At 42.6% G+C, this 19,953-nt stretch overlaps 1 protein-coding gene across 2 annotated transcripts in view; it reads right to left on the bottom strand.

Moving 5' to 3' along the window:
- LOC122812915 overlaps positions 1 to 19,953 on the bottom strand; it is a 739,345-nt gene that overhangs the window by 154,638 nt on the left and 564,754 nt on the right. For both annotated transcript variants that reach the window (XM_044084968.1, XM_044084969.1), the window contains exon 13: positions 19,438 to 19,497. In XM_044084968.1, the coding sequence (XP_043940903.1) occupies positions 19,438 to 19,497 (60 nt within the window). The remainder of the gene's footprint in view (positions 1 to 19,437; positions 19,498 to 19,953) is intronic.

A 19,953-nucleotide genomic window follows, 5' to 3' on the forward strand; every position in this document is an offset into this window, starting at 1 on the left:
GCTGTGTTCCACTGTATGTTTAAAAAGAGGTAATTGTGCCTCTGCTGAATAAGATTATTTAGCTAGATGTTCAGGATGTTTGTGTTTTTATATTTATAAAACAGAAAGATCCTTGAGGAAGATAATCTATGAAGAGAATTACGATATCTGGAAGAATAACTTTAATAATGCCTTGGTTAAGCATGCTGACATATGCAAAGAATATACAAAATTTTACTCCAGGAACACGGAAAAAATGAAGAACCCCTGGGGTGGTGAATGGGAGAATTTATTAGAATACAAAGATTTATTTGGCAGCTAAGATTAAATGCTGCGACACCCCCAAGGCTTAATGAAAGTATTTTGATCCAACCTGTGTTCAAGTTATGGGCTGCTAAATTATAGTTATATAAGGACACTTGATGTTTTTAAAGAATGAAGTATTATTTATAAGAAATTTCACTTATTTTATATTATTTATTTATTAGATAATCAATTTTATTGTATTTATTTTTTTGGTGTGAATGTATTATCTATATTACTCTCTTTGAAATTTATTTCTTTAAGGGTCGCTGTGTCTTGAGTGAGTATGTTCATGTATATAAGGAAATGACATACCTATATTGTTTTTCTAATAAACGCTATACTGAGAGACAAAAGCACTTAATTTTATGTTTCTAACTTGTTTAATTTTTAAACAAATGTTGGAAGTTTTGTGTGACATCCAATTCATTCCTTATTCTCCTTGCACGGTAAATGGTTCTACTGTCTTAGCGGTTACCAAAGATGGACCTCTTCTTACTAGTTCAAGATTCTACCATTCTGTGAAAAGGCTTACCTGGGGGAGACCAACAATGAAACAGAACTTCTGCATCTTCTGAATTAATCCTGATGTCTAAAGACAGGCTTTGTTTTGCCATATCCCCTCACATCACTGACCATCAAGTCACACTCTCTATTGGTTTCAAAAGGCCCATTCATTTCCAGAGAGCTGAAACCCCTACTGCTCATTCGTTTCCCGCATGCTGAAAGCCAGGCTTTGAAGAGTGGTGATATCAGGCATATTTTAAAATCCCTAACCTCACTGTACATGCTCAGTATGCAGCCTCATGGATCGGCATGCAATGGGCAACTGCAAGGGCATGCCATTCACTTTCACAGACAATGTAACCCTTCAAACTGCAATGCTCTCCTCAAAGTCAGCACTCCCATGTGGTCTTCTGTCTCCACTGGGAACTCTGCCAGGGGGCTGAATGTCCTAAACATATGACCTGCACCCTCTCCCCACAGAGAGCTGCACTGACCAGCTTTGCTTCCCTTCATCTTCTGCCAGCTCCAACAGATGGTCAAGCCACTAATCAAACCCAGGTCACCTTGGTTATAGTAAGGGATTAATTTTTCTGCATCAATGGAGCTGGATAGGGACAAGATGTTTAATTAGAAGAGGGAATTTGATAGGTAGTTTTCAGAGCCTGAGATGCGAACAACTATAAAGGAGAAACTGCATGCCACTGCCTAATCCCAGACTTGGAGTACTCGTTCATACAAAAAGGGAAGGGTTTTCAAACATGACCTGAGTTTGACTAGCAGCTCCAACACTGGGATAGAATTGAACAGTTGCTGTTGGCTTGCCTATCTTGGGGAAAGTGAAGGGGCTCTGGCTTGACACTTGGTTGACACTTAGAGGAAACACTGGCTGTTATACCAACTAAGCATGGGCTTGCCCAGCACAAATATCCCCTGAGCAATCGCACTGGTAAGGGAAGTTAGTATAGGGAGGCACACTTCCTGCAGCAGGCAGCACAGAGTGGAGCTCAGCTGAGAGGCTAAAGGGAATGGGATGCTCCAATAATAAGGACTATAGGCCACTCTGTAAGACCTAGAAGCTGGCCTGCTCCCTACCACCAGAATCTCACCATAAGGGGAACAAATGAGCTGACTGGGCTGCCCACGTATGAATGAATGGGTCACAGGATTCTTGACTTGCTTGGTGATGCCTGGATCTTACCCCAACAGATCAAATGGGCTAAGTAGGTTAAGACAGTGGAGCCATCAGGTAGGTGTACTGGAGGAACAAAAAAAAATGGCAGGGTTTCAATTTTTACTACAGTTTTAGGTAGGACACTACTGACAGGATGTCCAATTCGACAGCAAAGGATGCAGGCAACAACCAAATTTCCAGGGTTGGAAGAGGGCAAAGAGGGGCCCTCATCTCGAGCGGACTGATGTGCAATTCTTTCTACAAGGAGGTCCATGTGCCAGTGGCAATAAATGTCCCTATGTGCACTTCCCATCCCTCTTCCAATGAGTCATCCATAGTCAGGTTTCACATCTGGATTTACTAAGGAAAGGATGCACTTCCCCAGTTGGTGGGAAGGTTCATTAGGGCAGAAACTGCAGTTCAGGATTCTCTCAGACAGATAATGATGATGACTGCAACAACCACTGGCAGCAAAGGGTCCACTGCAGCAGTCAGAGTAAATATGTGGGTACCGCACATGCTTTGTAAGGGATGGGCTATATCTCTTCTCAAAAGGGGTCAAAGTACTGAAATTCCCTCATGCCTTTCTTAGGCACAGTCAAATTACTGAACATTCCAAGCTAAAATCCAGACATAACGCTGATGTGAATAACTTATCAATGTCCATAGCCTAAATAAAAAGAAATGTTTGTTGTTTAATCTGCACTTGAGAGCTGCTTTTGCTGTGTTTTTACATTAAGAAATTCCAAGAGGATCCATCTTGTGGAAGAAAGTGTTTACCTGGTCTTTCCGAGTTGGGAAGCACCACATGGATCTCAACGTGCTGTTGTTTATTGCCTAGAGGGCATATGAGTTAGTTTTCAAGCTTTTTTCTCTGGTATAAATTAGGCAAGTTTGCATAGAGCTGCCCACCAAGTAGTGGTGGTTATCAGTGCCCTGTATAGTAGCAAATGCCTAGACAGTAAAATTTCCTTATAAAGTTAGGATTAGGTCCAAAACCTGTTAAATGCTGTAGCACTGTCCAGCATTAAGCTTAGAGTAGCTAGCTTCCACATGGAATAACACTACCATATCCTAGCACTATATAACATGTTGCCCTTAACCCCAGAAACTACCCTAGGAGACTCCTGTTAAAACTCAATCCTTAATCCTAAACAGCTAACCTTAATACGGGACTGGAAAACATGGATATGCAATTTCCAAATGTCTCTGTGGCCAGCTGAGTAGATTTGAGCATCCTAAGGTTATGTAGCAATTGTCTCATGTTCATAGACAGCCAGTTAATCATTAAAGAAAATAACACTGTATGCGAGAGATGTAAATACACAACTTCCTTGGAAGCAGCAATGTCATATACAAACAAGATTGTCATGAACACCTACACTACATCTGTCACATACACAGATTGTCTTACACTGAGGTCCTTAAAAGAAACCTTTCAAAATCTCAAAGACTTCCAAAGCCACCTAACGGTAACACTGCTCCTCAGCAATCACTAAAACACACACCAAAAGAAATATCTAAGATGTCACATAAGCCTACACCCAATGGTCTCCCAAGAGCAAAGCCTACAAGGCAAGCATATAATATACCAGACATTCTTATCATTGGGGACTCCATTGTGTGACACAGAGATATCCCACTCATCAGGTTAGACAAGGTGAGGATAACGGTTAGTTGCCTATCTGCAGCCAGGATCCACAATATTACCCATGCACTCAAGTCACTGCACCCCATGTTCCAATATAATTCTATCACAGTCCATGTAGGTGTAAATGACCTGAGACATACCTCACTGGATTATATGAAAAGAGACGTAATGGATCTCTCAGAATATGTGTCACAGATAGGTATGAGCCTTGCACTGAGCAGCATTTTATCTTTACCAAGGATGATGCCACAGTATGAACATAAAATGATTTTAATAATCGGCTTAGTTTTTGGTGTCATTCAAGGGGAATCCAATATCTTCAGCATGGGAGGATATAGTCAACAGACCACTTTGCTTTGCCAAGGATGGGCTGCACCTGTCCCCTTTAGGTTTTCTGATATTGGCTAAAACTTCATCCACCACATTAGAGCCTTTTTAGACAATGCCAAAAAGACAAAATTACCAACTTAGTGAAAAAGTCTCCAAGCAGCCGTATGGTGTTACTGCTCAATTCTAGGAGCCTAAACAAAAAAACTCCACACCCTTCAAGCTGTCCTTACTCTGGAGAGTGTAGACATTTGTGCCATGACTGAGACTTGGTTTAAACTTGGTTTAAACCCATTGAAAATTCTACAGCAGTGCAAAGTTACATAGCCTTCTACACATTTAGACCAACAACAGCACAGTTTACAAAGGTGGAGGTGTCTTGAGCTACATAACCAACAAATATACCTTCAGGTTGGTGAAACAGGATGACACCATGGAGCTCATCCATGTGCAAGTCACCATAGATAGGGTTCTTCACCATATCATGGCAAGCTACAGGTAACCACATATGCACTAGAGTCTCACGACTCTTACCTAAACCTACTAGAGGCGCTCACCACTCAACCAAATGCCCTATTCATGGATGACTTTAACCACCCCTTTATAGACTGGGAAACTTACACTGTCTCAGGCACAATGCTTACTGGGCTTTTATTAACACAAACACCCTGGGAACAGATACGGCATTCTCAAATTAGAGGATCAAATGTACTGGATCTGGTACTCACCAACACAGGACAGTGTTACAGCGTTATAGTTTTGCCAGAATAAATCTTACATAAATACAGTATTCTCTTTGTATGGACCTAGAAACACAACCATATTAAAGCAGGCCTACATCTTTATTTTATATTTCACATTTTAAACAGTAGTACAATAAGTGCAGTTTCAATAGAAATGAATGTTTTGGTGAGGGATACAATGGGTTCAGTGAAATAACCTTCAGGCCAAAGCAGTGATAATGATGAGGTGCGCTAACAGAGTGTACAGAACATCTGGTACAAAAACATAACTTGTTTAGATGGTACAAGGCTTGGGAACTGAGGTTAAAGAGGCAAGTAGAATTTGTAGGAACTTCACAGAGTTTTAATATTATGATAGATACTTTCTAGTAAGAAGTCAGTTCAGTTGAGATACTCAGAAAATTGAGTATAGAAGTTAGGTCAAATGTCCAGTAGTTCAGAAATTCAGAAGTCTGTAAAAGTTCAGAAACTACAGAAAACGGAGTAGTTTGTCTTAATTCTGCCAGTACAGAGAAAATGAACAATTCTGAGTTCAGAGTTACAAAGGACAGTGCAATTTATTTTTCAGAGCTACAGAAGTCTGGGGAATCTTTAGCTACCACTGGGTTCACTTCATCAGCACTCTTAGTTGAGACAGTTATGTCTTATTCAGATCTTGTTGGATTATTCTGAAAGGTACAAAAATATCTGGCACATAAAGGAGAAACTGAAATATTTGGCATTTGCCCAGAACACCAGGTAATTTAAAAGATAAAGACATTTATTCCAGTTCTTACAGTCTCCTTTGAAACTGTATATTACTAGAAATGTTATTAACTACTTTTTGTTTTTTCTCTATTCTTAATGTTTACATGGAAGCATTCTTGTAAATATTGTATATTTGTTTGGTGTGATAGTGATATTAGTTAGTAGTCTTTTGTTTTGTATTTTTTCTTTTAAAATTTTGTGTTTGTTTTTACTTGTGTATGAAAATAATATAACAATAAAGATTTATTATGGAAAAAAAAAACTCAACATGGAAAACCTAGATAAAGCCAGTAACTGAAACTATTCTAAGGCAAGCTACATCCTATTGTGACAATATGTTAAAATTCAAGCCTCAACCTAACCCTGACACCACAGCTACCTATGCAGAATTATTCACAGTCCTATACAAACATGAATGGCTGCAGACAGGCTGTCATACCTACTGGAAATAAACCCAAAACAAACACTAAAAACAAACTCCAGTGGTGGAATCCTCACCCAAATAAGACATATAATAAAAGAAGAAAACTCATGGCTAAAATCAGGAAGAGCAACTCCCTTAAAAACAAGAACTCTCTTATGCAAATACACAAGAAACTAAGATGTCTAATTAAGCCCAACAAATCCAGCTATTAGGTCAGTATATCCTTGCAGGCTAAGGACAATCATAAGGCCTTCTTCAGCCATATCTGGAACTTTAAAGGTAACTCACAGCAGTGTGCTGAACTGGTGGTGAACAGTACCACCTTCATGGATCAGGGTGACATAGCAAATCTACTCACTAACAAATTCAGCTCAAACTTCACTCCCCAGTCCCTCTCAGCTCCACCAGGTGAAATAACCTCCAACATACTAGCCCCAAATATTAGCTGGGATCAGGTGCTGGCAACACTAAAGCCAAGAACATTGCCCCTCCTGGGTCCACACAGCACCCCCTTTTGCCTCCTAAATAGTCTAAAACATGACCTATCAGGACCACTAGAGGCACACTTCAAGTACAGCCTTGAAACAGGCTTCATTTCAAGTGAATGGAGGACTGCAGCATGTCATTCCCCTCCACCAGGGCAGACCATAAACCGACCCAGGGAATTACAGACCCATCAATCTAACAAGCCTAATATGCAAAGTCATAGTAAGAATTATGTGGAAATGGTAAACAAAAACATTGGCAACATGCATACACTAGATCCATCCCAATATGGCTTTGTTAAGGGACGGTCATGCATATATAACCTAGTAGACATCTTTGAGAGGGTCACCAAGGTGACGGACGAGGGTAAAACAGTTGATACTGCATATCTTAACCTAGCCAATGTATTTGATACAATACCCCACTCAGGCATTGTTGACAAGCTCTCAGAGTTAGGCATAAATGCCTACATAACCCACTGGATTGCTCGCTGGCTCACAGACAGGACTCGAAGTCAGGATCAGTAAGACCACCTCCACCAAGAGACCAGTCACTAGTGGAGTAGCCCACAGTTCTGTGCTGGGCCTGCTCCTGTTAGGTATCTACATCTTGTTCAAGGCCTCTGGCCTCAAGTTCATAGATGACTGTAAACTGGGAACTATTACAGATTCTCCCCAAGACACTGACATCTTGCAACAGGGTTTAACATAGACAAATGTCTGCTGCCAAACCCATGGCCTAAAACTCAACACCAAAAAATAAATTACAATGCCCTCTGGGAAACTGTCAACCCACATTAATTACTCCATCGATAAAACACTCCTAAGATCAATCCAGTAGTAAGGGATCTAGGAATGTATGTAGGCAACAAGCTGACCTTTGACCAACAGTAGCTAAGATGGTAAGAAAATCATTCTATGTCACCCATCTTATAAGTAAGGGTATAGCATCCAGGTTCAAGAAAGTCACAGTGCCACTCTACTCGGCCCTTATCACACCTATCATTGAATACAATGCTCCCTTTGGCATGTATCTAACCAGACTCTTGCAACTGCTGGAAAGCCCACAAAGGCTTCTCAACAGGAGAATTCAAGGCATGAATACCCTGTCCTACATTGATCGCATAAAGGCTCTGTCTCTGTATTCAGTCTCCTATAGGCTGCTGAAAGGCGATTTTTGCCTGACTTACAGGGCTTCCTCAGACCCAGCTTTAATGGACCTGCTGCACATGCTCAAAACAAACAGCACCAGAAACTCTAGATCCATGGATCTGAACTTCACTTGTGATATAAACATAATGTGCAGGAGAGACAGATATGTGTCCCAAAGGATCCCTGCACTATGGAGTAGGCTCCCCATCCGTGTAAAACAAAGTTCATCCCTGAACCTATTCAAACAATACCATGAAAATTTGATGAGAAATTGTAACTTTACCCCCTCCCCCCAGTCTGGCCCCCATGATCCTTATGGGCAGAGGCCATCAATAAGAAAAGTATTGACTTAACTAACAACTCCCTTACAAATCCTTAGTTACCTCCATACTAACATACGCTCCAATAGATGCTCATGATACTCAGGACCCAAATGATTTGAGGTGTGGAGCTAGGCTTGTAAGGGCCCTAGTGGTTGCTAGCCTACAACCTATAAGCTGCCTAAAAACTTACCTTACCTTTGAGAGAATAAGAGTATCTGCTCTCACAAATGCATAGTTCAGAGTTCCATCCTACATTACACAAATACCTGGCTACAGCTCTTTCTACCCAGCCCGACCCACTGATGAAAGAGATGGTGTATTCACTTTTGTAAGTCAATCCTTCAATAGAAATGTTATAGAAACAAATTGAGGATGCACAGTACTCCACACCCACATTAAAATAAATGCTACAAACTACAGTTTTGTACCTTGTTATCCCCTTTCACAACACCTCAAGAACATGCCACTTCCTTCATATTCTTATAACCCTTCCTATGATGGGAAATACTTTTCTAATCAATGACCCAACTATCCCTTCACTGACTGAGGACAACTATTCCTTAAACTATAACTAGGCATAAAACTAGTCGACTTCATAAATTATAGCAATTTTGAACAAATTATAAAAATGTCAACAAGGGAAAAAGCTTATTAGATACCATCCAGACAAGCATCCCTCTGGAGTGTGATAAGCTAAGTGTTGCCCTACCACCTTTTCACTCTGAGCACAAAGCAGTGATATTCCTTATTTACACCAAAGTTTACCTAATAAAAAAATTGTACAATCTTCAAGTAATTTTAAGGGTACCATAAACAATCATTTTATATCATTTTAAATGAAAATAAATATTAAGACTCTCAATACTGTGAGTGAATCATTCATGGCCTTCTGCAACATTTTAAGTAACAGAATTGATATATTCATCTACACGAAGTGTAAATATAATGGAAAATAAATAGGCCTAAATAGTGGAGTTACAAAATCAAAAAATTATTAAACCAAAAGTAAAGAGTGTACAAAGCCTTTACCCAGCCCAAAGCAACAAGGCTAAGGTCAATTCTATTGATAAAAAAAAATCATTAAACAATGAAGAGAAGTACGACTTAGCCAGCTCTACTGGTGGAGAGAGAGTGATAAAGCCCATATTGACACTCAGGGAAGTCAAATCCCACTAGCAGCTCTGGCATCTGTTGGAAATTGTGTGGGTGTGGAAAGGAATGACACTGCTGAACCCTGCTCACCTCTTCTCAGAGGGTGGATGGGTGTGCTTCCAGTCATAAGCTCAATGATAGAATCCTCAGTGGATACTGGGGATCACACAGATACATAACACACAGACTTGGATGTTAGTCACAAGGCCAGCTGCATGCCAGCCCCTTGGATACAATAGCCAAACAGGCTCTCACCCAACGGATTGTAGGGGACTGATGGCTGGCAGAGAAATCTATGGTCAGCAGGCAGGTAAGAGAAAGTAAAGCTTCATTAAAACTAAAACTTGCCATTATGATAGGTGATAATAGTAAGGTCTTTTACAACCAAATATGAAATATAAAGGGGAAGAAACAAAAATGTGTTTTGCTAGAACATAAAGGTGTCATCATAACATAGCCAGCAGATAAAGTTAGCACACTGACATACAGATTTGAAGTACATCTTATGTCACAAGAGTTACTCCATCCACTATTCTTTCCTGCAACAAGATCCACAGTGAAAGTATGAAAGTACATCCAAAATGGTCACGTCTATCCCTAGTAAAGTCAGAAACATCAGTTTTATGGGGTCAGATGAAATACCAAGAAGCCTAATTTGTGAAATCAAAAACAGACTAGTAAACTCCCCTTACACACTCATTATTAATAAAGTAATAAAAACTGACCATGGGCCTGACATCTAGAAACAAGCTGTGATCCCAATCCACAAGACAGGCTCTTACATAGACCCCAGTATTTGCAGACCAATCAGTCTCACAAGGACATTGTGCAACATTATTGAAAGAAAAATCTCAGAACTTATTCAGAAAGACATGGGGGAACCTCCCTCCCCATGACCTAATCCAGCACCATTTACTACTTGAAATGTTTTGTTTATAATAACTCCCACCATGACCTGAGCATAATAGAACACTCAGCCTCTCTTCAGCTTTACTTATTTATTTATTAGCATTCGTTTACTGAGAATATCCAAATGGGCACATGTTGGGCATTCCCAGTGCAAGACTGAGGAGAAAAGCTGCAAAACACAGAAATGTGATATATACATAAAGTAGTTTTAAAAGTTTCAGGAACATAGTCCAGTAGTTTAAAAGTTTCAAATATACCACACACATATAAAGGAGACATTTCAGAAACATAGTACAGTAGTTCTGAAGTTTCAAATACACAGCACATACAATGGAGGACAAATTATTATCAACCATGCTGTGAAAAAGTGTCAGTTTCATATCTGAAAGATTTCTACAACAATAGAATAAATTCTTCCTCTTGATTAAACTCAGCCTATCAAGTCATACTTTCAAGAAGGAACTGGATGACTACATGGGCACCCACAAGTTCTAACATGCAGTTCAGGACATCAAGGTGCACAACAGCCAACAGGCCTTGAACTTGTTCACCCAACCCAAGAATCTATGAACCTCTGAGATTATACAGCACCAACTAACTGGATAGCCTGAACTAGTACTAGGTGCAGCAACATGTCTCAGGTGACAGACGTGCCTAAAGATTGGCACCAAGACAGCAGCACCAACACAGACCTAAGGAGGGTGAGGGTTAACAGCAGAACGTCAATGAGCACCCTGGTGGTAAAATAAAATTACAACGTTCCACAAAAACAGAAAGCTCAGTAAGCTGTAAGGCTTCCTTATGAGAGGTCGACACACAACCTGCTAACAGCTAACTTGACTATGTAAACTTGGCAAGAAGCACACACACATAATCTACGAATGACAACACTAAAAAGCTTTTTTGCAAAGGTCCTCCCCCCACACCTACTTTACTTAACTATACCAACTCTATGGTTGCACTGTTTTTGGGAAAAGACAAACTGCTTGCTCTCATTACAGTCTCATAGTACACTAAACAGATGTAAAACTCTGTGACCATTACAGTCATGGAGAGGATACTGGGGGGAGTGACAACATTCACTGAGAGATTTTTTTTGTCAAATGGTAGACCTCCCAAAATTTACAGGAGGGGTTCAACAACATTAAATACAGAAAGTAATAAAAAACATTAAAAAGACTTTTAAATCATATCAATAAAACAATGTATATTTTCACTACTGATGGAATAAAGAAGTTATGTACTCACCATAACGTTCCATCTGAGTAGATACTTCATTTGTCTGCAACCTGTGGGTAGTCGGATCCGAAACGGCAGCTTTCCAAGCTTCAAGATCCGAGCTCCTAGCTCCTCCCCCTACCCATAATCCCTTACTACCAACCACATTACCTCAGATTGGTTATTTTGCCCTATAGGCTAAAGACGGAGAAGAAATTCTCCAAAGAACAATACCTTACCGAGGTTCGGGGGATGGCAGGGGGGGTCGGTTGCAGACAAATGAAGTATCTACTCAGATGGAACGTTATGGTGAGTACATAACTTCTTTATCTGAAGTAGTTACTTCATTTGATCTGCAACCTGTGGGACAGAGTCCCCAGCTTACCTAAAGGCCCTGGGTGGTCCCTACGGAAGGATATTCCGAAGCACCGCGGAGCCAAAGGAAGCCCTACTTCTGGAGATCATGTCCAGCTTGTAATGAGAAATGAATGTATGGGAAGAAGACCAGGTAGCTGCTGAACAAATATCGTCTACTGGAACTCTGGACCAAAAAGCTGTTGAGGTAGCCACAGATCTAGTAGAATGCGCCTGAACGGCAACCGGAGCTGGCTTCCCAGCTGAAATGTATGCTTGTCTAATACATTGAGAGATCCAATTTGCCACTGTCACCTTAGAAATTGGTTTGCCCATGGCTGACTTAGCATAAGAAATAAACAACTGGTCTGACTTGCGAAAATCTTTAGTCCTATGCAAGTAAAAACGTAGTTGTCTGTGCACATCCAATTTGTGCAATATGTATTAACCTTTGTTTTGGAAACTCGGGAAGAAAACAGGAAGGTTAATAGATTGATTAATGTTAGTCTCTGTGGCTACCTTAGGTAGAAAAGAAGGATTAGTCCTGAGGGCCACCCTATCTTTGTGAAAAATAAGGTATGGATACTTAACGCACAAGGCTTGCAACTCTGATACCCGCTTGGCTGAGGTAATAGCAACCAAGAAGGCCGTTTTCCAAGATAAGAATTTTAAAGGCACTGAGGCCGCCGGTTCGAAAGGTGGTCCTGTTAATGCTTGTAAGACCAAGGTAAGATCCCATGGAGGCATAGCCGGCTTAATGGGAGGCTTTAATAGAAACACACCTTTTAAGAAAGCTTTGCATATCTTTTCTGATGCCAAAGAATTTACGCCATCCCCCACATGATAATGAGAGATGGCTGCAAGTTGGACTTTAATGGTGGACGCACTAGCTCCCTGCCTAAAAAGGAGGGATAAGAAGTCCAGGATAGTGGGAATAGGAACCGTAAAGGGATCTAATTCCTTATCCTTTGCCCAGATGGAAAAGCGTTTCCATTTACTGTTGTAGAGCTTTCTGGTGGATGGCTTATGATCAGCCACCAGAATGGCCTTAGCCGGGGACGAGATACCGGGAGTCCTTGCCATTAACGGAACTGGATCAACCAGGCCGTGAGCCTGAGGTTGACCAGGCTCGGAGTGTGGCATCTCGTCGGATGCGAGATTAGGTCTGGTCTGGGATCCAGAATCCATGGGGGGGCCACACTGTGAGACAGCAGAAAGGGGAACCAGACTTGTCGAGGCCAGAATGGGGCAATGAGAATCACTCTGCTCCCCAACAGACAGGCTTTCTTGATGAATTTGGTCATCAGAGGAAGAGGAGGATACGCATAAAGGAGACCGGGCGGCCAAGCATGAACCAGAGCGTCCCTGGGGGACTCCCCTCTGGGGGGAACTATCGCGAAGTAATTGCTGCATTTTGAGTTTAGGAGAGAGGCAAAAAGGTCGCAGCGAGGTTGACCCCATTTGAGGAATATCTGCTTCGCGACAGAGGGATTCAGAGACCACTCGTAAGGGCTGAAAAATACCCGACTTAAGTTGTCCGCTAATATGTTTGACCGCCCTGGAATGTGCGTTGCTATCAGAAAGCGGTTGGTGGAAATAGCCCATTCCCACACTCTCATGGCTTCTCGACACAGGGGGTAAGACCTGGTCCCTCCCTGTTTGTTTATATACCAGACAACGGACATGTTGTCCGTCTGGATTGCAATAGTCCCCAGAGGTAGAAGGTGATGGAGAGCTTGCAACACCAACAGCACTGCCCTCATCTCTAGGACGTTGATATGCAATGCAGTCTCTAGAGAAGTCCACGTGCCTTGGACGGACTTGCCTGCGTAATGCCTGCCCCACCCGAGGCAGGAAGCGTCCGTGGTCAACGTGGCTTTGACTGGGGGAATCACAAAGGGTCTCCCTTTTTTGAGTTCCTGAGCCTGTAACCACCAAAGTAGGGAGTCCCTGCATGCCCTGCTCAGAGGAATCGGCATGTCCAAGGGATGGACCGATAGTGACCATTGGACCTGGAGAGTCCATTGTAACACTCGCATTCGCAGACGGGCATGGAGAGAAAGGCCGATCGCTGCCGACATAGACCCTAACGCCCTCAGGACTAATTCTGCTGGAGGAGCGGGGCTCCAAAGAATGTCCAAGACTTGGCGAGACAAACTGTTTAGCCTGACCGATGTCAGAACCACTCTGCAGATTTGAGTATCCAACCTGGCCCCTATGAATTCTAGGGCTTGAGTGGGGCACAGGCAGGATTTCTTTAGATTCACTGAAATGCCCAAATGACCAAACAGAGATAGGGCGTAATCTCTCGCAGTAACCAGTAGATGCTTGTTGGGGGTGGTGAGGAGCCAGTCGTCCAAGTAAGGGAACACCTGAATGCCCTGGAGTCTCAGGTGGGCTGCAACCACTGCCATGACTTTGGTAAACACTGTGGGGGCTGAGGTTAGGCCAAAAGGAAGAACCCTGAACTGATAATGACTGGCTCCTAGCCAGAAGCGGAGGAACCTCCTGGATCGTCTGTCCATTAGTATATGGTAGTACACATCTTTGAGGTCCAACGAGCACATCCAGTCATTCTCCTGCAGAAGGGGGAGAATAGATTGGAGGGTGACCATCCGGAACTTTTCCTTGGGTATGAACAGGTTCAGGGACGAAAGGTCTAGGATGGGTCTGAGGTCCCCCGTTTTCTTTGGCACCAAGAAGAACCTGGAGTAATAACCCAATCCAGACTGATCTGGGGGGACGGGCTGGATGGCTCTTTTTCTTAGCAACTCCGAAATTTCTTGAGTTGCAGACTCCCTTTGATGGGGTGGAACATCGAGGAGATGTTTGGGTTTGGGGGGGGTGTGCGAGAACGGTATCGTGTTACCTCTGGATATTATCCAGAGCACCCATCGATCGTTTGTAATGGACTCCCAATTTGACAGGTGCTCCGATAATTGCCCCCCAACTGCCTCCAGAGAGGGACAGTCGGGCAAGCCCTCAGGGCTGTTGTGCGGGTCCGTCCGAGAAAGGTTCTCTAGACCCGAAGTTACGCGGGCCCCCTCTGCCTCTGGGCCGGCGTCCACCTTGTCCTCCTCTGACTCTAGAGGATGAGTTGTCCGCAACAGGACGGGATTGCTGAGATTTACGGAACCACAGCTTCTTTTGCCCCCTCTGATTCCTGGAGAAGGATCTTTGGGGGTTAGAGAAGCGGACTCCGACAGCGTCTTCCCATCCTTTTCGCTTTGGACTAGCATGTTGCGAACTGATGAGCCAAATAAGGCCGAACCATCGTAAGGGGTGTTCGCGAAGGACGCCTTAAAGCGATCCGTGAAGTTGCAAAGGCGGAGCCAGGAGTGCCATCGCAAGACTACTCCCGCTCCGCTAGCTCTAGCGGCTCCTTCCGTGGCATGGGAAAGAAGCCGCATAGATGTATTTGATATGGACTTTGGCCATTCGAGTCTCAAAAACCTTTTTGTCTGGGACCGACATGGACTCCGGAGGGGCTGCAGCGTATTCTTTAAGTCACGCTGTAGCCTGATAGTGTGTGCCATGTAGTTCAGCGACCTTATGGCAAAGGTCACTGAAGCAAACATCCACTTCCCAATACGGTCCAAAGCCCGGGACTCCTTGTCCGGCGGATGGACCGAAGAACTTTCTTGGGCAAGTTCTTTCTTAGTGGCCGCCGCCACCAACATAGCATCAACCGGCACGCCTTTGGACCAAGAAGGTCTATCAGAAGGAGGGCTGAGGATCTTATCTGGGCATCTAGGGATAGGCTCCATGGTGTCGGGCTCCTTCCAAGCCCTGGTGGTAATTAGGTCCACCAAGGGGTCAGCTGGGGGGGACACCCAGGAGGTAGATGGGCCTGCCTCAAAAGCCTCCAGAAATACGGACTCGTCCAGGGAGGGCTTTTGGGCAGACCACCCCACTCTTATACGCAACATTTCCATGATGTCTCCAAATGAGACATCTTCAGGGGGTGACCTTGGGGAACCCTCCGTATCATCCAAATCCGTATCCATGGTAATGGACTTGGGGGTGTGCAGGTGCCTCCTTTTGCACTGGTGCTTCCGAGGCACCTCTTCGGCGGGGCTGTCCGAAGAGGGCTCGTCCACCGGGTGGTGTTCCTCCCTAGGAACTAACTGGAGGCTTTGGGCAGGCTGTCCAGATGGATGGATGATCGAAGACAGACCCTGATACAGTGGGGGCACGGGTGGATCCGAAGGCCCGGTCAGGGACCTGGATGACCTCGACAGTACCCTCTCCACCACCTCAAAAGCCGAGGGAGATTCACTGTCACCAGCCTGAGAAAGCAACCTCCTCGGCTCCGAGGATAGGATCGGGGTCAAAGCCGAAGCAATCGGATCCGAGGTAGTGGTGTGCTCCTCCCCAATCGGCGCCGAAGACACAACCACCCCCTCAGATCTGATGCTCAACCCTCGGCCCCGAGAGCTTGGATCCGACAAGCTCGAAGGTATAGTCGGCGAAGACACTATCCCTGTCGGCGCCGATGTATCCCCGGATCCGAAAGGGCCTGGATCCGACAACTCCGAGACCTGATAACGGGTCGGAGAAGGAGCGATCGGGGCAAAAATGGGGGCTGCACTCCCTCCCGGGGGGGGGGGGGAGGCAAGAGCATCCCCATCTGCATCTGGGTCTGTAAAAATCTTTGCATCATCCGATCCATGTCTGCTTCGGAGATGCTTCTAGTCGACCACGAGGAGGTAGTCGAGGCAGGCCGGGAGGGCCTCCTCGAAGACCTCGAGGGAGACCTATCCTCCTCCTCCGGCTCCGGAGAAAAGGAAAGTGAACGGAGCCGAGAGGACAAGGATCCGGAGACCCTCTCAGGGGACTTCAAAATCTTTTCAGGCGGAGCTGAGGGATGAGACTCGGCCCGCCTCTTTGAAGTATGGCCCTCTCTCTCTATGTTTATTCTTCTCCCTGTGGGAAGAAGAACCAGACTCCACAGAGCTAGTACCCGATAAGGGAGGTTGAGTCCCGGGTACAGCTAAGGGAGTAGCCGGCGCCGAAGCTACAGGAGTAGCTTGAACCCGGCTGGGAGAGGAAGAAGAAGCTGATTCCTGAGGGAGTTTTCCCGCCAGGATCAGCTTGTTCTTCCTGTCCCTAAGTGCCCGAGGGTTGAAGGCCGCACAAATCTGGCAGGCCTCCGACAAATGTGCTACCCTCAGACATAAAACGCACTGAGTGTGGCCATCAGCTGGGGAAAGCTTGTGGCCACACTCAGTACATTTTGAAAATATAGCCTTAGACTCAGCCATAAATTCTCTCACACACACACACACAAACACTAAGGGGGAGGGGGAGAGACAAATTTAAACCAAGGAAAAAAGAGTTTTTTTTTTTTTTTTTTAAGTGGGTTTTGAAGGATTTGACACTAAAACAACACACACACACACAATTTAAACTAGAAATAGCTATAGAAAAGGAACAATCTCACCAGGCCAGGAGCTCTTCACTAAGAAGCAACTGTCTTTAGCCGCGGCAAAAACCGATCTGAGGTAATGTGGTTGGTAGTAAGGGATTATGGGTAGGGGGGAGGAGCTAGGAGCTCGGATCTTGAAGCTTGGAAAGCTGCCGGTTCGGATCCGAGGTCGGATCCGACTACCCACAGGTTGCAGATCAAATGAAGTAACTACTTCAGATCTTATGATAACCCCCAAACATAACAAATTGTTTTCATTAGGTGTTCAGAAAAAAAAAAATACAACCATGTTACAGAAAAAAAAAATACAACCATGTTACTGTTCAATACAGCATGAAGAAAGACTACTTACCCTATCAAACCATGTCAGTGGAAATTTAGTCTCATAAGCAGTGGGGTGTGTATATATATATATATATATATATATATATATATATATATATATATATATATATATGTGTGTGTGTGTGTATATATATCTATATATATATATATATATATATATATGTATGTGTGTATATATATATATATATATATATATCTATATATATATATATATATATATATATATATATATATATATATATATATATATGTGTGTGTGTGTGTATATATATATAGATATATATATATATATATATATATATATATATATATATATATATATATATATATGTATGTATGTATAGGTACTGACCAAGTTCTCAAACTGTCACTCAAAATCTTGAAAATGGAGTAAAGCTATCCTAATCCAAGGGGGTTATGGATACACAGACAGGCAATTATCAACTCATTAACTTAAACAGCAAAACAGTCTAACCTACAAATGATGCCTTATATACTGACTTGGCAGTCTGGCTATGCACTCTCATGGATTTGATTTATACTAGCACAGACTAATGGTAAGTTATTCATTGGCCAAATTCTTAGTACCAGTTTGGCTATGGACAAAAATCTTTCAACACTTGCCATCTTCTTGGACTTGGCTAAAGCTTTTGAATAAATACCAAAAGGAGGTATGCTTTAAGCCCTTATTACAAAACAGCCCACACAACCATTTATTTTTGGACTGATTATGACTTACGATAGCTAATCAGTAGGTAAAAAAAAAATGGCATAATGGCATCCTGTGATACATAGCATATGCAACCACTTTAAATTTACCGCTTTTGTTTTCTATAGTCCACCATTGGGACATCTTTAGATTTCAGAATTTACAGCAATAATTAGGATGTGCCACCTTAATTATGAAAAGCTGCAAGAAAAGCAAGCTTGCTTCAATGCTGTTATGAGCTAGGACAAAGGAAAATGTGGCATTTAACAGATGACAAAGAAATTGATATTGTCATTGTCATTCACTTTTTTCCCATTTTTACATGAGTCAGGACTGCCAGTCAACATTAGTCAATGTCAGCAAATGACCTAGAGCCAATGTTTACCATGCACAATGCTTAGGCCTGATATGGAAAGAAATGGATGTAATACCTATAAAATAAAAACAACATATTGACAGATCCCTACAAAGTGCATGGAACTGGTTGTGCCTTCTAAGTTCTATATGTCAAAGGATGTACTTTACAGTACTGACGTACCTAAACAGTGAACTGTAAAAACTACATCCGAAAAGAACAAACAACAAAATACTGAAAAAAAAACAGCAACTAATATTTTTTGCAAGCCCCCTGTAACTCACATCCTCTGCTAATTATATATATCAGCTCTGAGATTGCACACAGATTGCACAGAGACTGCACAAAAGCAGGGGTAAGGGCAAATTCCCACTCTGCTGCTCCGCAACTTCCCCCACAGTGATGTCAGCATGGTCGAAAAAAACAGTTCTGCGATCAGTTCTACCAGCATCATGCACGTTTGATATTATGAATGCTCGACAGTCTAATAAACAACTACCATGTCATTAAGGTACAATGTGATGCATGTTTTTTGGTTCTGTAGGCACTGCAATGTGGGATTGGCATTCAGAATATTACTAGTAAATGAGAAAAATCAAAGATGTTTAGATTAGGAAGGTTGGTTAGACATGGATTAACTTACTCTTTTGAAATAAAGTGCATTCAAGCCATAGTAAAAAACAAACAGATGAAGTCAGTCTGCTACCAAGTAGTTAAACGTGGGTGATATGGTTTAACTATCCATGAAAGGTTAATCTAAGATATGTGTCTATGGAGAATTAATCAAAGTGTTTACTTATTTATTTAATAGCTGACTGAATATCAAGTACATTTAATAAGTACACCACGGTTTTGTAAGTGCTCCATCTATTTTTCAAATAACGTTCTGTATAATATTCAGTAAAACAACTGAATTGTGTGCTTATCTGATGAAGTTTCTAAAGTTGCCCATAATGAATATACTACTTGCTGTGGTGAGAGTGCTTGTTTCATTTGTTGATTTCTTAGTTACTTGCAAGACCCACACCAGTTAGAGCTGGTGAACTTCCTCATTTGTCTGTACAGGGTAGACTAAACACTCCGCACAGTTCACAACCTAAAATAAAAACAATGGGCATAACCATGCATTATGCATCTGTTGTAACAATGTTTTACCTTAGAGGATGATTTGTCAGTGCAAATGACTTCTGTTTCTTTCACATCAAAGGAGACATCCTAAAAACACAAAACAATAAATAAATAAAGTAGCATTTAATCATCCAGAAATTAAAAATCCATGTGCAAGATTTGGATGAAAAAAATCCCAGCAGTGCATGATGAAAGGATACACAGAACAGTTTGAAGGTGCTATGTGGATTAATGAACATGTGACTGTGTGGTCTAAGGGACTGTTGCTACATGGCCTTGAAGTATGGAGACTATGCACAGTGGTCTAGTCATAGACAGAAAGACTACCAGACCTAATAGGTCTCCAAGCACATGACTTACTAGCTAAAATGCATGCTTGAAAATTTCTGATGAAGAGTATATTTTAAAGCCTTACCTGTCTCCCCTTATGCTAGCCCAGCACAGACCTTTTCTCTGTTAGGTGCCATAAGTATTTGTCACTGTCACCACAGGGCTGTACCTGAAGGGCTGGTTCTCTGGGTAAATCAAAACCACATCACAACC

Source organism: Protopterus annectens, chromosome 10.part0, assembly GCF_019279795.1.
Source record: "Protopterus annectens isolate FY-2018-M chromosome 10.part0, PAN1.0, whole genome shotgun sequence".
NCBI classification, from domain to species: Eukaryota; Metazoa; Chordata; order Ceratodontiformes; family Protopteridae; genus Protopterus; species Protopterus annectens.